We start from the raw sequence: 18,253 nt of genomic DNA, 5'->3' as shown, positions 1-18,253 counted from the left end.
ATATAATGTATTTCAATTCATTTTTAGAATTTTATTCTATAATAATGTGATTCCAAATATCATTTTAAATTTAGTAAAATTTTAAAATTTTCCAAAAATTTAAAATTACTTTAAGACTAAATACAATATCTAGAATATTAATTAATATTGAATTATTTACTTTTTTTTGATTGATTAATTTATTAATTTATTCAAACAAACATAAATTATTTAAAAAATCAATAATTTATAAATACATAAAAATTTAATATTTATTTAATAGCTACTTTTATTGAAAAATTAATTAATTTACTGTTAAATTCAATCTAATTCATAAACAAAGGGTATATTATTGAATTCAATAAATTATAGGACATTTTTAGATATTCCCTCTTCACTTATTTTAATAACTTAAGTGTCATCTTTATTATCAAGTTCTAATTATTATTTTTCATTCTTTTATTCTTCTTATTATTTTTAATTCTATTGATTTTATTCTTAACTTTAATCATCTCCATCTAAGCCATCCAAGTCATCCATTTTATTTTGTTATTCAGGAGCTTATTTCTCTAATTTAATCTCCTCATCTATTTTTTTTTAATCTTATTTGACACTTTCATCATAGAGTTTTTTGGCTTCACTCATTTCATCAAATAACATCTTAAAAGTTTCATAATCATCTTTTTTTTGAAATTTATTTGTTAAGTTAAATTAATTAAATTATGAATTTACCATTTGCTGATGCTATGTCTGAATCTTGCCAAAAGGTTTCTTACTCTTTTTCAAGATTGATAACGATGTAATCAGTAACTAGTGAAATAGTTGATTTATCTGCTTTAAACTATTAGGAAATATCTACTCTATTATACTTTATTGTTTTTTTATCCTCATAGCAAATAAAGACTTTACCATCAAAAATTATAGTCTTAATATTCAGTTTGTCATATTAAGGAATGTTGAAAATTAAGAAAGTCTTATCAGCAGTTTGCTGGATTTTAAAAGATACTATTGATGTAGTTTTTAAAACAACTGGTTAAGAAATTTCTAATTACTTATTTTTTTTCTATTTCAAAGGTTTTTCTTCACCTTCTTCAAAATTTTCATCTTCTTCAACATCGTCTTCATCTACTTCTTATTCAGATTTTTCTTGATTTTTATTTTCAGATATAACTTCGATGACAGGATTTTCAACTTAAATCTAATCTTCTAGGAATTACTCCTTTGTTTATTGGTTTAGGACATTCAATTAGACTAGATTTTTACTTTTTATCTCAAGTAAAGGCTCGCTTTATTGAACTTTTTGATTTTCATTTTAAATTAAATTGTTATCACTTTATTTTATTTCTGATAAGACTTGATTTTCGCTGTTTGATCTTTAATTTTAAACTCCGTTTGCGTTTTCTTTATTGCTAACTTAATCTTCTTCTTCTTCTTGTTGTTAATTTTCTTCAGAACTTTCAAACTATTTGAATGGTTTTGGTGGAGTAGGATCTAAAGGCAATTTAGACTTATCAATAGGTAATTTAATTTTTAAAACTTTCTTTTTTTTATCAAAGGAAGCATTTCCATCATCAGGAAATACTGAATATGGTAACTTTATATCCAAAAAGTATTTTTCTTTTACATTTAATACTAAATTTTTTTCTTCAATATCCAAAGCAATTTCTGAAATATTGTTCTAATTTTAAAATTATATTGTTAATATACTTGCGAATCTATAATTTATTTACTGCTCTAGGAAGACTTATTTCTACTGTAAAAGAAATAGGTCTTTTTAATTGTATTTCTTCTCTTCTATCTAAAAAGTCCTAATTATAAACGATATTTTAATGAATTAATTCTAGTTTCTATAATAATTACCTCATAATTAACAGGATATTAGTAAACAATTTTATATTTAGGGGCTTAAATAGGTTAGGATTTGCCATCAATTGCTTCGACATCTTCCTAAATTACTTCCTGAGCTTCTTCTATACGTCTTTATTCCTCTCTCTTTTTAGCTTATTCTTCTGTATACTCTTTTTTCTAGTTAATTATTTCTTTATAGAGAGTTGGTTCATATCCTTCACCATTTTATCTTCTTTACATTTCACTTTACTCGCCTGGCTGTTGTTATTGCTAATAACCCATTTTTTCTTTCATTTAATTTATGTGATCTCCTGTATTTCCACTTACTCTTACTGTCAATAATGCAGGATCTCCACCTTTACATTTCATATTCTTCAAAACCTATTTTTTTTTTACAATATTTTTTAAAGCTTGTCTAACTATTTTCCTAAAAATAAAAGTAAATCAAAATAAAAACCTTATAATCTTTAGAGATTATCTCATTTCTTTCACCCATTTGTAAATTAGCAGCATCTAATGCAGTTTAGCAAACAAGTTCTTAGAATCTAGGATTCATGTGAATTAATTGAAAAGTGTATGGGTGAAAAGCTACATCAATTGTTGTACAAACTTCTTTATCCTTAGTCTAGTCATAACGCATTTTACCTGCAGAGTAAGGTAACTTCCAATTTTAACCCTACTTTCCATCTCTTTCTACAACATCAAATGAAGGAATTTGAACTATAGGTGTGTGACAGCAATTAATAAACAATTTTTATGATTAATTCTATTTTAATTGTTAAAATTGATAAATGATTTTTAAAATATTCAATTTTACCTTATCTCTTTTTGATGTAATTGTTGTTTTTATGCAAAAGCCTGCTTATGGCTTAACTAATTTTAACTCTTTAGGTAAATCACCTTCTTTTTGTAGTTATTTTAAATATTCATCGTATTCCTAATAAATAAATTGTTGTCTTATAAGATATTTCAAAATAAAATATTATTTACATCTTTATTTTTAGGATCAGATATTTCAAGCATATAATCATTCAGCATACCCGCAAATTCAGGTTTGCTCATAGCTTTTTCAATTCTTCTAAATTCCTTTAATTAATAAAACATAAATAAATTAAGAATTCATTTTATACTTAGCATTTTTAGATTTTAATATGCATTTAATAACAATTGTAATAGCTTTATACATCTTTTGTCATATCAAAGTTTCCTTTGGCATGATGGACTGGCTACATAGGAGGGGCTTTCATTTCTATATACTATTGCTTGCTTATTAATATTATTATTTATCAATGTTCTAAATTATTTTTATTTGTAAATCTTAAATTTTTATCAAAAATCAGATTATCTCTTTTTAAAGCACCAATGATTGATTTTAAAAATTTAAAGAATATTTAAAAAATATCTGAAAGTAAAAATTAGATATTTTTTTTTTTCTTCTTTATCAAAAATTTATAAGCAATTAAATCAAATTTTTTAAGTTGTAATTTAAAGTTTTACTATATTAGGTATTAAAACAAAATTGTTACATTTTTCAATATATTTAAATTTTATAATATTAAAAGTCACTTAATCTATTGCAATTAAATTTAATAAGTTATTTGAACTTAATATCTATTAAGTTTATATAAAAAATTATTTAATTATATTTTATAAAATTTATTTTTAAAATTAAAAGAATTATTTTATTTAAATAGTAAATGAAATTTATAATATTTTTTTACTTTTGTTACTTTTAAATAAATGAAAAATATTTTTAAAACAACAAATTTTACTTATTTTAATTAAAATAGTTAATTCTATTAGCGAAATTATTAAAAAAATTAACTTAACCATTTCTTATAATTACTTAAAATTTATTGATTTATTATGCATCGAAAATGTTGATAATATTTATAATCAATAATTGTATGGTTAAATTTTTGCTTCTAAAAAATAATTTGAGGATTTCAAAAATTCATTAATTAGCAGAGAAACTCTAAGCATATATATTATTAAAGTAAAGAATAGTCTTGTTTTATTAGAATTTTAATAAAGACAAACTTAATTTTTAATAGCAAAAATATTGAGTAGTTGTTATTCAAGAAATGAACCAATTTCATCTTTATCCACATTAGATATATAGAAGAAATACTAGAAACAATCTTTACACCGATGAAAACAAATCAGAAAGCCCTACTTTAGACGAAACATCCAAACGATTAAAAACAACAAATCCAAAAGAGATTAATATAAGTGATTATGAAGATTAAAAATAAAGGAGGATTCAAACAGAAGCTTCTCAAAATAAAGCTTCAGATTAAAAATAAAGTAAATTTGAAATATTTTAGCTATATGTAAAATATTTATGAAGTTAATTAATACAAAGATCAATATGATAAGCTACCTTCTTTAAAAAGCTAATCATCAAAACAGGCAAAAACAGGAGGAGATCATAATACAGATTAAATAGAAAACTAAGATCAACTTTCATAAAGAAAGAGTAGGATAGATAAGTAGTAAAAAAAAGCAGCTATTGAAGATGATGATGGAGATGTATTTGATAAAAAACCTAGAAGTACAAATTTAATAGATAATTCAAAAGGGTTTTTAGATGCTTAGTAAATTATTGATAATTCCTAAAGAGAAAGATTACCATCTATAAATAATAAATTAAATACAAACCAGATAGATATTTTGAATCGTTATGATGACAAAGCTTCACCAAATTATCGCACTTAATCACGTTAATAGAGTCAATCAAAAAGAAACAGTACAAGTAGAGGAAGTAGTAGAAGTGAACACAGAAAAAATCAAGAAAATTAACTAAACAAAAGTTTTGAATAGTCATCACCAAATGTCTAACATCAAAAGTTAAAAAATTCATAAATCAATACTTAAGATGCAAAAAATACAGGTTTAGATATAAATATTAGTTTATAAGATATAAATTATGATAGCTCTGCTTCTAAACCAGATTAAAAAAACATTGAACAATCTACTGCAAACTAATTAGATAGCTAAAAAAACAAAAAAGAAAATATTGTAAAAAATAATTCTTCGCTTTTAAATAAATATAAATTAGAATAAGAATATTTAAAAGGTATAAAATAAAAAAGTAATAATAACAATAGTGTTTTAAACGAAAGTTAAAATATTCACAAATCTTCTTAAGAAATGCAACAGGATGATGGAAATGATAGTGATTAATCAGAAGATACTCGCTTAAATAATAAAATTAATAATTATAGAAATTAATATAGAAGAAATATTGATGAAATTTACAAGCAAATAAAAACAGAACATAACTCACCATCGAGTAGAAGCATTTATTTCCATGAAGAATTAATTAATAACGGGCTGAGAGCATAGGGTAAATTAAAAACAGAACCTAATGATGATTCTAAAAATCACAATTTAACAATCTCAAGACCTTCTATTGATTATAACACTTCATTAAGTAAAGTTGATGGTGATGAAATTGATAATATATAAAATTAATCCAAAACTGTTCCTATACACGTGCTTTTAAATAAAATCAAATAAAGAAGCAACTACACTTAAAAACTAGAACGTTTGAGTAGCAATCTTCATGGGATTAGTCCTAATAAATCTTAGATAGATTTAGAAGATAGTACTTAAAGTCAGTTAGCATATGATCATCTTAAAGCATAAAGACAGTATTTAACAAGCAAGAAATATTTAAATATGTACAGTAGGACAATAGACTCTATGAATAATTATGATTCTAATGGAGATAAAAGCGGGAAAAAAATAAATGAAAACAGTTATTTAAATAATAGCAATGCCAACAACAGTTAAAATGGTTTGGTAATAAGAAATGCATAGAAATCAAATGGAGGTATATATGGAATAAATAAAACCTTGGATGTATAAAGATTAAATGAAGAAATAGATAGATTAGAGTAATAAAGTAAAGCTTACTAAAAGTTACTTAAAATAAGCATAGATTGCAGTATAGATTTTACAAAGAATGTAACAGAATATAAAGTCCATTCAAATTTAGAATGAAAAAAGATTGATTATATTAAAAAATGAAGAAATATTTATTATAAAATTTATATAAAAGATTTTCAATATTCATATTTATATTAAAAAGTCAGTGTATATATATATATATATTCTTATTAATCTTGAGATTCTTACTTATTTTTATGAAGATGATATTTACTTATCGAATTATTTTTATTTTTTAAATTGTGAATTATCAGCATGTATGCATGAATACATAAATACCTGCTAATTATTAAATTAAAAAAATGATGCGCTTGCTTACTTGCTTTGATAGTGGCTTTGACTTAATTTGTACGAAACATAAATAAATTAATTTATTGATATATACTCTAGATTAAATTAGAACCTTACTTTAATTTATAAAGTATAATTAAATATTTGATATCGATTACTTAATTATTACGCTAAAGAAGTATATTTTTGTTAAATAATATTGTCATAAATTTTTATATTTATAACAAACAGAGTAAATTAAATTTATTTTAATAGAAATATTTTCTGATAAATTTCCATAATAAAATTCATACTTAATATTTCAACTATTAAATATTTTTTATTTATTTATTAAAAGTAGATATATTTCTAGTAAGTTCCTAAAATTTAATGTCTAATTTGTATAAAAAAATTAAAATTTTAAATAATATTAATAAATTTCATCTATGAATTTATTAAGTGATAATAATTTTTTGTTAAAATTCAAGTAAAAATAAGTAAGTTATTTATGCATTTTAGCTTTAAATTACTTCTTAAACAAAAGATTTTTTTAATTTTATGAAAAAAATAAATGATTCATAAAAATATTTGAGGAAGTATGATAAAAAAATGAATATTTTATATGAAGAATTATTTTAAAGATGGTTTATTGACTGATTTGAAATTCATAACTAACTAATTCATAGATTGACAGGAAAAAATTATTAGTATTTAAAATTGTCAAATATTGTGTTTATGATGTCACAATTGCTGGATTATAAATTTCATAGTAGGGAATAATTTGAAATTTTTCCAAAAAATTAAATAATAAGTCAAATACGATAATATTCTTATTCTAAAAGAAGGACTTGATCGCACTAAGAACTTTAAAGTAAATTTTATAATTTTCCATTTAATATAATATTATTCTTAAAAAAGCTGTATCTTTTTTGGTAGGTTAAAAATCATCAGAATCAAATACACCTTCAAAAATTATTATTAATTTTAACCAAAAAAGTTAAAACCTTTACAAAAACATCTTTAAAAAAGTATCTACTTGACAAATGGCTCCTAAGTTACCTAAAACCATGAAGGGTATAGTCCTTGAAGAATTTGGTGGTAGTCCTGTTGTAAAGGAACTTCCTATTCCTAAACCAAGATACAATGAAGTCTTAGTTAAAATCGAATATGCTTCTCTTAACCCCATGGATTTATCTTTCATTAAAGGTTACTACTCTTCAGTTAAGAAATTACCAGTTACCATTGGTTTTGAAGGATGTGGCACTGTTGTTGCTTCTGGAGGTAATTTTGAAATACTTTTTTAATGTCTCTTTACTATATATACCATTTTTATAAGCTTTCAATCTTTGAGCATTATTTATTAGTTCAGATATTAGCTTTATAAGCATAAGAAAAGAATGGTCTCTTCTTTTAAATGCTAAAGCTTACTTATAAAGTAGTATATATGATTGCACCATTAAATAAATATTATCTTACTTTTGATAAAAATATTCATGTTTAAATTTATTATTTAAAGGTGGATTCTATGGATGGACATTAGTTGGTAAAAAGGTAGCTATTTACGTGTAAAGAAGTCCTCATGGATGCTTCGCTGAATATGCTACTACTAATGTCTTTTAAGTTTGCCCTGTTCCAGATGACTGTAGTTTTGAAGAAGCTGCTTCAGGTTTAGTTAACCCAATGACTGTTGCTTTAATGCATAAAAAAACTCTTGAAAGAAAGGTAAAAATTTCAAATAGCCCTATGAATATTATAAATTTTAAGTAGAAAAATGAAAAATGATAGTATTGAAGTAATTTTAATGGATAAATAGTCAAGTATTTTATTCATTTTTTGAGAAACAGCAATAATTTTTAGAAATAGTAAAACTGGAATATAAGAATACATACTATTAATAAGTATCTTATGCACCAATTCAATTCAATTTATTAATTGAAAAATGAGAAAGAAAATTTGATTTTTTTAAAGTTTTTATCTGATAATTTGATTGCGTCAATAAAAGCTATCTTGTGATTAAATAAGATAATACAAATTAAAGTGTTTGTTATGACAAACAAAATTTTTATTTTTTTATTAAAATTAATTAAAATATAATCAAATTTTAAATGTAATTCATCGGATAAAACTAAAAAAAGTTTTAATATAATCCTTTAACTGTACAATTAGGATTTACTCTCAACTAAAATTTTATTTCAAAAATTAAAAAGGTTAAAGCTGTCGTTTCTAATCCTGCAGCATCTGCTCTCGGTAGAATGCTTTAACGTTATTTCAGACTTCATGGCATCCCTGTAATCAACATTGTAAGAAGGTAAACATTTTACATATATATTTTTATTCTTAGAATAATATTTTATATTAAAATTTTAGACAAGAATAACTTGATATGTTGAAGAAGGAAGAAAATGCTGAGTATGTCTTAAACACAGAAGATCCTAATTTCGAAGAAGATCTTAAAAACCTTTCAGCAAAAGTAAAACTTTTTTTTTAATTTAAGTTTATTAAATTATATTTATTTTTATGATTTGAAAATTATTTTTTAAATAATTAAAGCTAAATGCTACTATTTCATTCGATGCAGTTGGTGGCCCTGTTTGTGGTAGAATTCTAAAATGCATGCCTAATGGCTCAACTGCTTATGTTTATGGTAATTTATCCATGAAGAGCAGTGAAGTCACTTAAAATGACTTAATTTTCAAGAAGAAAAAAATAAAAGGTTTCTGGTTAATTAATTAATTAAAAAAAGTTAGTGTACTTGAAGGCTACAGACTTATTAAAAAAGTTGGTGGTCTCTATAAAGGTATATTATCAACTAAATTCACTCATAAGTATCCCTTAGAAAAGCTTGATGACGCTGTTAAGCACTATCTTAAAAATATGTCTGAAGGTAAGATTTTGCTTACAGCAAATGTCAAAGAAATTGAGGAAATACCTTATCCTTATCCTAACAGCCAACCTCAAGCAAGATTGTGATTTCAAATATTAATAAAATTTAATTATATTAAAACCTAATTAGTGTATATATATATACATATATCAGTGCCTTATAATTTCCTGTATTTTTAATAATTGCAAAAATTATTTTCAATTAATTAATGTACCTATACGATTCTTGTTGAAAAGTTAAAAGAAAGATTTTGAAACATAGCCAATAATATTTCCAAATTTTAAAATTCTTAGAGTTGATTAAAAAATGAAATAGTATGCAATAAATTGTTGAGTTGTAAGCATCATCATCTAATATGTCATTAGCATAGAGCTATTCATCAAATATTTGTTTAATAGGTGATAAATACACTAAGCGTATTTATTCAATAAATAGTGCGCACTTATTTTGTTAGTGATATAGATTATTGGTTATATAGTAATTACAAATTGTGTTTCAGAATTTTAATTTAAATTCTATTTGCGTAAGCATACTATTCTTAAGATTAGTAGAAAAGTGTTAATAATATTATGAATATTAAACAATATCTTACAATTAAATTAATGACGATATCACCTAATTTATTATTAGCTCCCTTTCTTAAAAGATTTATTTATTTTACCTAGCTTTTTACATTTTTCTTGTTATTAAAATATTGAAATCAAATAAAAATATTATAATGCACAACCTTTATGTAACAAAAGCTAAGTACTAATTGTATTTTTTTAATTATTTTTGACAATTAATTTGGTTCCTGAGTCAAAAATTTTATTTTTTATATTTCTTTGAAAACCAAGCAAATATCTAATTTGGGTTAGAATTAAAAAATTTATCCTTGAAAAATTTTGACTTTAAATTAAAATAGAAAAGGATAGACAGAGTAAATATGGATTATAAGTAAGAGTGTTAAGCAGAGATCTATAAAAATAGCTAAACTGTTACATACTTAGAAAAGCTCTTAATATTGTAAGTTAAAGCCAGATATTATTAATGACGTCATAATAAAAAAGGAGCAAAAGTGTTTAGATATACTAAGATATGACGTCATTTCTACATAGTTAAAATATCATTAAATACAAAAACTGGACAGCAAACAGGTACCTTCATGTGAAAGAAATCGTTTAAATAACAACACATTTTGAATCAATTAATAATAATTATATTATCAAAAAATTTATACTTTTTTTAATAAAATTTTGAATTTTTATAGCTTCACTTAATTTATTCTATTAGCAATACTAAAGAGAAAGTATGAGTCCTAAAATACCAAAGACAATGAAAGCTTTAGTGCTTGAGGAGTTCGGTAAACCTGTATAATTAAAAGAAATCCCTGTCCCCAAACCCAGATACAATGAAGTTTTGATTAAAATAGAATATGCTCCTCTTAATCCTATGGATCTTTCTTTTCTTAAAGGAAGTTATTCTTCTGTCAAGAAACTTCCAGTTACTCCTGGGTTTGAAGGCTCTGGTACCGTTGTTGCTTCAGGAGGTATGATTAAAATTCTTTATCTTATAAGCTTTAAAATAAAAATGCATACATATATAACGTAGGTGGTTTATATGGATGGAGTTTGATTGGTAAAAGAGTAGCTGTCTATGTTCAAAGAAGTCCTCATGGATGCTACGCTGAGTATGCAGTTACTAATGCTTTCTAATGTATAACAGTCCCTGAGACAGTTTCATTCGAAAATGCTGCCTCTGGTTTGGTTAATCCTCTTACTGTAGTTATGATGCATAAAAAAACATTGAAGAAAAAAGTAATAAACATATTTCATTTATAAATTCATGCTAAACATTTTAAGTTATATTAATCTGCTAGAATTCAATAAATCGTCATTTGGATTCTTTTTTTTATTTTTTAATGATTAACTTTCTTCAGTCAAATTTTAATTTTGTTAAATCAAATATTTTGACAGAAATAAATTGATTATTCAATAGATTTACAGTTTTTAATTTTACTATGTATTTATTAAATATTATTTGAAAGATGGTTTAATTAATTTATAAAAATCCTATATTTGGTTCTATTTTTTTTTAATTTCTTTCCCAAAAAAAATTTACACTTTTTTAGTTGTGATTATCCAATAAATTTTTCTTATATTATCAAATTTCAGAAATTTAATTTACTTATTAATAATATAGGCCAAGGCTATTATTTCAAACCCTGGCGCATCTGCTGTAGGTAGAATGATTTACAGATATTTTACTGCAAATGGAATTAAGGTCATTAATATTGTTAGAAGGTATATTTACTATTTTTCTTTAATATGCCTTTTAAAATTTTATTCTCATTAAGGTTTTATATCCATAATTACTCATTAATTAAAAAAAAGTTTAATTTTTTAATTTAAATAAAAAAGATAAGAATAAGTAGATCTGTTGAAAAAAGAAGAAAATGCTGAATATGTCTTAAATTCTTCTGATCCTAACTTTTAAAAAGATTTAAATTAACTATCTAAAAAAGTAAATTATTAGTTTGAAAACTGTAAGTTAAAAGTATTTACATTAAAAATTAGTTAGGAGCTACTGTAAGTTTCGATGCAGTTGGAGGTTCTTTGTGTGCTGTTATTTTAAATAACATGCCTGATGGCTCATCTACCTATGTCTATGGAAACTTATCTATGAAAAATAGTGAAGCTTCATAGAATGATTTAATTTTTAAACATAAAAAGATAAAAGGTTTCTGGCTAGTTGACTGGATGAAAAAGACTAGCGTCCTTGAAAATTATTTCCTCTCCAAAAAATTAGGGTCTATGTATAATAATATTATGGCCACAAGCTTTGCAAGAAAATACCCTCTTAACTAAATTGAAGAAGCTTGTCGTTTTTACTTAAAAAATATGACTGAAGGAAAAATCCTCTTAAGTCCCTCTGCTATAGAAATATCAGAAATAAATGATAAAAAAATTAATGAGTAATGTGCCTAGTAGATATAGCCAAGGTTATGAAATAATTAATATCAAATAAAATTGTTCTTTTTAGTGATCATATAGTCATACCAAGCTAACGCTTACATATATAATATTTAGTTTAATATTTGCTTTTTATAAATCAAAGCTGTTTTTATTTTTATTTCGTGTTAGTAATCTAATCCTTATCATTAGACTAATACTCAAGTTTTCAAAAATCATTTTAAATATTATTTTAATATTAAATTAAAAATTTATAATCTTTTAACATTATTATTAATAAAATTTAATAAATATATTATAAAAAGTTTAGTTTATTTAAAATTAAACTATTTAAACATTTAATTTTCAAAAAAACAATTTTTTTATTTGAAAATTCAATTAAACTAATCAACAATTTAATAAAATTTGTTAATATTTATCATATAGATTATCCACTCTTACTTACAATCAAATAATTTCTTTATGTATATTAAAGAGGTATTAAATTTTTTTATAAGATAAGTGAATTTATTATAAAAGGTTCAGTGATAAAATTTATTAAAAATTTACATTTAATAAAATATTGAAATTTCCCACATTCCCAAAGAATGAATGATATTAAAATAAACAATTTTTGTATAAAAATAGATTAAAAATTAAATAAATTAATTTAAAAATAAAGATTAAATTCTTTTATTAATATTTTTTAAATTTTCTAAACACAAACATTAACTCAAAGTATTTATTTTAAATTTCCTAAAATTATTAATTTTAAAAGCAAACAAAAAAATTATTTTTATTTGGTGATAGTTCATTTTTCAATTACTATTTATTTCCTTTTGCTCTTGTTTTTTTTAATTGTTTGGATTGTAGATCATTTCAATTTCTTAAGGAGTAAGGTTTTTTGTCTCGAAAACGTAAACCTTAATAAAAATCATTCCTATAAAGCACCAAAATGAAAAAAAGAAGAAAATATATCCTACAGGCATTATATTAATAGCCATAGGAAAAAAGAAAATTATTATTATTGAGCTTGACCAATTTGTTATTGTTGCTACTGAAAGGCCTTTTTCAGGAAGAATCTCAGAGTTATATGCCCATACAATAGGTCCTAGTGATATACCGAATGAAAACATGTAACCAAAAACGCATATAATCACAATAGGATTAGTTACATCACCACTAGCTGCACCATAATTTTTAATTAGAGAAACTATACCAAACACTAACAAAAAAAAGAAACAAGCAATGTCACCATTCAAAAGCAAGCTTCGACGCCCATACCTAGTACTAAAATAAGCAGAAAGGAATGCACAAACTAACTGAAGAACATTTGTCATTAATGCTAACACAAATACAATAGATGAATCATCAACTATTTCTTCAAAAATTTTTCCTGAATAAAAGACTACCACATTTATTCCACTAAATTGTTGCAAGAATTAAAGAAAAACTCCTACTTTAACTCTATTAAAATATTATCGTGAAAGTAAATCTTTCCAATATTTTAATCCTTACTTCTACATCTCTATTTCCTATGAAATATTTTGAATTTCTTCTTCTACGTATTTTTCTTTATATATATCTTTTAAAACAGCTTCAGCTCTTTTTCTATCTCCTTTAATCATAAAGTAAGAAGCTGTATCGTTTTTAATAAAGATAATGAAAATTATAGACCTCAATACTGTTAAGGCTCCAGGAAAAACAAAAGCAAATCTCCAGAAATTGCCTAGATCATCATTTTATTTAGGGTCATTCTCATATCCTAGCGACTGAATATTACTCACGACTAATCCTAACCCACAGAGCACAGATAGTAGACATCCTGTAATCCCTTTTAAAGCAGAAGGTGATATTTCGTTTACATATTAAGGAACAAGTGCTGTGTTAATGCCCACACCTAATCCACTTATAAGTCTTCCTAGCATAAATACATATACGTTTGCAGAAACAACAGATATTATGGATCCTAAAAGAGAGATAAGATCAATTATAAAGAAGCTGCGAATACGGGAATAACTTTTTACTAGGTATATAGAGATTACACAGCCTATAATAGCTCCCACTGGAGAGAGACAAGACATTAAACCTTCATAAAATTTTTAATCGTCTTCCTAAATTTCAAATATGACATCTAATGTTTTGAGCGACAAATTCAGAATTCCTTACTAATAGCCGAAGAAAAAAAAACCTATACTTGCTATTACTACTTTAAATATAATTGATCCTGTAGATCGATGTCTTTATTCCTACTTATTGCAATATTAAACTTTATTGGCAATGCCGTCTATTGTTGTTTCAGAGCCAGTCTTATTCCCTTATTATTATTATTATTATTATTATTACTTTTACTTTAAGTGATTTTATTCATCGACGCAAGTTAATACTTACTACTGATTCGAATTCTACTCCATCTGTTCGTTGGCAATCATTTAGCTAAAAATAATAGGTAATTATTATATCAGTTTATTACTTATCTTTTTCTTATTTTTTGTTTAAATTAAATAAATATATTTTGCTCTATTATCTATCTATTCATCAATTATTTAAATACAGTTTTTCTGATAAGTTTACTATTTTCTTTAATTATTAACTAGTTAATAGTTAATTAAATAAAGCAAAAACGTCACTTTTGGTCAATTTTCAGTTTATTATGATCAAAATGTAAAATAAATTTGGAAATTAGTAATTATTATTCAAAAAATCATTAAAAAATTTTGAAATCAAATTAAAAAGCCTTTTAGATCTATCTACAAAATTGAAAAAATGATAAATTAAATCAAAAATTTCAAATATAATTCGGAAGAAAAATAATCGATACAATAGTATTTTTAATGTCTGAGCCAGCTTAACTAAAAATTTTAGGAAAAAATAAGTTGCTTAACTAGAACAAATACTTGAATAATAGCTACCTCAATTTATTATAAATTTATACTTCTTATATAACCAAAATTATTATTAAAATTAAAATTGAACATAAAAAATAGTTTGCTCATATTAAAATAGTTAGCTAGCTATTAAATTTAAGTTTATAAATACTTAAAATTTAACTTAATTTCAAACTCAAACTCAAATCATGCTTATTTATCAAGTGTTCTTAATTATCTTTTTTTTAAAAATTATTAAAATTTAAAAATTGATTTTTATGATATAAAAATAATAAATTAAAAAATATTTATATTATTTAGGGTTTATTTATTTATTATTCTTCGTGGTTTTGGTTGATAACTTTTTATTTTTTAAAATTATTATTTTAAAATATTCTTAATTCATAAAAATTAAAAATATTAAATTTAAAATAATTTTAACAACTTTTTAGCAAAATATTATTTTAAAATAAAAGTAATTTAAAATTATGTTCATTCAAATTTTGGATCAATAAAATGTTATACCAAAAATAAAATTTTTTTGATAAATTTAAAATTATTATTATCAATAATAATACTTACTATAGATTTTGCACATATTTAAATAACAATCAATCTATCTATATATTTTCTATTTTGAAAACTTAAATTATTAAGTGATATTTTTTTGGAATAGATTATTTTTTCAACATAAAATAGACATATGTATTGACAAAGTAACTTTCTTAGCCTTTAAACTTGAAATAGTCTATAAAAATTGTAAAGGACAATTATCAATGAAGCTTGCAAGAAAAATAATTATACTAGTATTTTAAAAGATCTTAGTTAAAAAAATGAAAAAATGGATGAATCACTAATCTTTATTAATGAGTTAATAAAAAATTAATTTTATCATTTCATAAGCTATTTTAGATAAATAGATAGAAAATAAATAATATATTTCTCCTAGATGATTATCTTATGAGCTCAAAATTGATAGAAAAAGAGTACGAAAGAAAGAATTATACATTTTTAAATTAATTAAATATATTTTTGTTAGATTACGGATCAATAATAATCAAAAGTTAGATGTTTGTAAATATCTAGAATAAATTATTTTGAAAATTTGAATTATATTTGCATATTTAGAAGTTAGTTATTAAATAGAAAGAAGGAAATCAATAAATAAAGAGATTAATCTTGCAGCTTAATTAGATTTAAATTAATAAAATGTATAGATAAAAGGGAGAAACACCAACTTAAATTTTAACTCGCCATATAGTTTTCTTATTTTACTTAATTTTTGTGGCACTTCATATTTCCTTGGGTTATTACTATTTCGAGGCAGAAGGATCTAATTACAAGCCATTAGTAGGATTCCTCAGTTATGTAAAAGATAATGTAGAATCAATGCCAATTTAAAATATTTAAGTTGTATTTTAAGATATTCTTACGAGAGATAGTAGCAAATCGTAATCTATTTATAGATGGGCTGGCAGCTCAAGTGGTTATCTTTGTGATAATTAGTATCAATCATCATAATGCAGTTCAACTACTGTTAAAGCTGTTTAATTATATGACACAAATGTGAGAAATTTTTACTATTTACCAGGAACTTATACTTTGAGTGGATCTTAAGTTACTTAATCAGCTTCTTTTATTTTAAACAGATGCCCATCTTCTGGATGCCCTGCTTCTACTACGCCAAATCCTACTAAACCTTCATAATTTACAATCTAATAAGATCCTGCAACTAAAAATTATTATATTTATATCAACGGATAAAAAGATATTCAAGCCTACTAATTATATAAAATATTTTTAGGGATATCTGATCCTTGTATGAATGAAGATTACAATTCTTTCTTGCCTAGCACTTTTTAAATGCCAATTTATAAGCTTTAAAATAATGATTGTGGTACATTTGGAACAATACCAAATTTATCTTAAGTTACTTAAAGTACAGATCCTAAAAATAATGATGCCACAATTAGTTTGGATATAAAATAAATTTTCTTGTATAATGAAATGCAAATTACACTTTCTGATTTGGGTAGACCTTTTAGCTCAATTCAATCTGGAATGTTTAATATGTATTTCATACCAAAAATAAATTATAGTACCAATTCTTAGAATTGTGTTGTGAGTGATGATTTAAGCAGTGTTCCTCATTATTCACATTAAATTAACTAAACTGGGCTAGCAATGTTCATAATAAGATAAGTATTTATGGTTTTTCTACTACCAATTCCAATTATAGAAATGGCTTTAGGTTTCTTAAAAAATCCAACTGTTGTATTCATCGGCTTTGCCTCAAAAGGGCTGTTAATATTAAATTTATTATTGCTGGTTATAGAAGGAGGTATAGTAAGTAGTTATTATTCTAAGAAAACTAGCTTGTAAAATTCTATAAGAAATCTTGGCTGGTAAGGGTGTTTTGATTCAGATACTAATTAAAAATTTATATCTTTTCCTTCAGTATTTACTTCTACTTAAGATACATATAACTACTATGCTTATGTTTACTTATGGATTTCTGTGGTTGGATTATTTATCATATTTCTTCTTATAATCAAAATAGTTATGGATATGTTTGTAAAAAAGAAAAAATATGGAGAGTATGATTCTGATCCTATGTAAGAAAATCAACCATATGATCCTACAGTTGCATATATGCCATATTAAGATTAACAGTAATAGTTTTATTCAGGGGAAGATTTTTCAAATGGGCAATAAAATATCAATTTTGCAGTTTCTCAGCAACTACCTCTTTAAACTTCTTTAGTGAAAACTCCTTCGAATAGATAGAAACTACTATCAACAGAAAAAAGAAACAATTTAAGCACAATCAAAGAGATTAAAAATGCAGAGGGTTCAAAAATGTAAAATGGGTCTCTCAAACAATAAAATTTAGAAATGCAAGTCCTTTCAAATTCTAAATAAAGTGAAAGTGATGATGAGGAAGAAGAAGACTGATCTAAAAATTTTGTTTAAATTAAATTAAAATAATTATTTATTCTTGTTATAATATAACTCTTTATGATATTTAGCTCAACTTAAAATTCATAAATTTAATTATGAAAAATTCTTTAATTTTTTCTTAAAAAATGTTATTTCAACACTCAAAAACAAAAAAGATTTTTAAAATTAGAAATAATTAGTTTCTTATTTATTTTTAGTTTGTGTTGAATTTCCTTTTTAAATCTAAAAAAAAATTTAGTATTCTTAAAATTGAATCTTTATTATTAAAAGTCTTAAAATTTAATTTGAATAAATAATAAAAAATATGTATCTAAATTGATTTCTATTTATGCTTTCAATTTAATTATCTGAAATAAATTCAATCAATTAAAAAATATAATTTAATTCAATTAATTATTAATTTATATTTATCTATTTCTATTTATTTACATTTAAAATAATTGAAAAATAATACATATCAATTTAAAAAAGAGTTCTTCTATTTATATTTTACCACTTTTACTTATGTTTATAATTAATTATGTGAAACCAATTCACATCAATTTTAAAAATTTAATTAC

General features: G+C 23.2%; 6 protein-coding genes across 6 annotated transcripts; 4 read left to right on the top strand and 2 right to left on the bottom strand. All coding sequences in view use genetic code 6, as the record gives it.

The window, feature by feature from the left end:
* Nucleotides 1-300: 300 nt before the first annotated feature.
* TTHERM_00145250 (pre-RNA processing PIH1/Nop17 protein) lies at nucleotides 301-3,074 on the bottom strand (the record flags this gene model as incomplete). Its single annotated transcript, XM_001011165.3, has 8 exons — nucleotides 301-659; nucleotides 712-1,657; nucleotides 1,710-1,787; nucleotides 1,840-2,208; nucleotides 2,285-2,593; nucleotides 2,645-2,764; nucleotides 2,818-2,913; nucleotides 3,012-3,074. The coding sequence occupies 8 exons, from the start codon at nucleotides 3,072-3,074 to the stop codon at nucleotides 301-303; spliced, it is 2,340 nt and encodes a 779-aa protein (XP_001011165.1).
* Nucleotides 3,075-3,911: 837 nt separating this feature from the next.
* On the top strand, nucleotides 3,912-5,835 carry TTHERM_00145240 (hypothetical protein; the record flags this gene model as incomplete). The annotated part of the gene is made up of 2 exons (XM_001011164.2): nucleotides 3,912-4,134; nucleotides 4,193-5,835. 2 exons carry the CDS (start codon nucleotides 3,912-3,914, stop codon nucleotides 5,833-5,835), a joined length of 1,866 nt encoding a protein of 621 aa, XP_001011164.2.
* Nucleotides 5,836-7,094: 1,259 nt separating this feature from the next.
* TTHERM_00145230 (zinc-binding dehydrogenase family oxidoreductase) lies at nucleotides 7,095-9,021 on the top strand (the record flags this gene model as incomplete). The annotated part of the gene is made up of 5 exons (XM_001011163.3): nucleotides 7,095-7,332; nucleotides 7,568-7,773; nucleotides 8,259-8,359; nucleotides 8,419-8,521; nucleotides 8,602-9,021. 5 exons carry the CDS (start codon nucleotides 7,095-7,097, stop codon nucleotides 9,019-9,021), a joined length of 1,068 nt encoding a protein of 355 aa, XP_001011163.2.
* Nucleotides 9,022-10,225: 1,204 nt separating this feature from the next.
* On the top strand, nucleotides 10,226-11,922 carry TTHERM_00145210 (zinc-binding dehydrogenase family oxidoreductase; the record flags this gene model as incomplete). Its single annotated transcript, XM_001011161.3, has 5 exons — nucleotides 10,226-10,463; nucleotides 10,526-10,731; nucleotides 11,117-11,217; nucleotides 11,335-11,437; nucleotides 11,491-11,922. The coding sequence occupies 5 exons, from the start codon at nucleotides 10,226-10,228 to the stop codon at nucleotides 11,920-11,922; spliced, it is 1,080 nt and encodes a 359-aa protein (XP_001011161.1).
* A 568-nt stretch (nucleotides 11,923-12,490) lies between these two features.
* Nucleotides 12,491-14,406, bottom strand: TTHERM_00145200 (sugar porter (SP) family MFS transporter). The gene has a single exon (XM_001011160.3). The coding sequence runs from the start codon at nucleotides 14,295-14,297 to the stop codon at nucleotides 12,684-12,686; it is 1,614 nt and encodes a 537-aa protein (XP_001011160.2). The 5' UTR covers nucleotides 14,298-14,406; the 3' UTR covers nucleotides 12,491-12,683.
* Nucleotides 14,407-15,941: 1,535 nt separating this feature from the next.
* TTHERM_00145190 (transmembrane protein, putative) lies at nucleotides 15,942-17,687 on the top strand (the record flags this gene model as incomplete). Its single annotated transcript, XM_001011159.1, has 1 exon — nucleotides 15,942-17,687. The coding sequence occupies one exon, from the start codon at nucleotides 15,942-15,944 to the stop codon at nucleotides 17,685-17,687; it is 1,746 nt and encodes a 581-aa protein (XP_001011159.1).
* Between the last annotated feature and the right edge of the window lie 566 nt (nucleotides 17,688-18,253).

The sequence above is a fragment of the Tetrahymena thermophila genome (assembly GCF_000189635.1).
Source record: "Tetrahymena thermophila SB210 genomic scaffold scf_8254747, whole genome shotgun sequence".
Classification (NCBI taxonomy): Eukaryota; Ciliophora; class Oligohymenophorea; order Hymenostomatida; family Tetrahymenidae; genus Tetrahymena; species Tetrahymena thermophila.
Note: the sequence above shows the minus strand (reverse complement) of the source record. Positions and strands in the feature narration are given on the sequence as shown.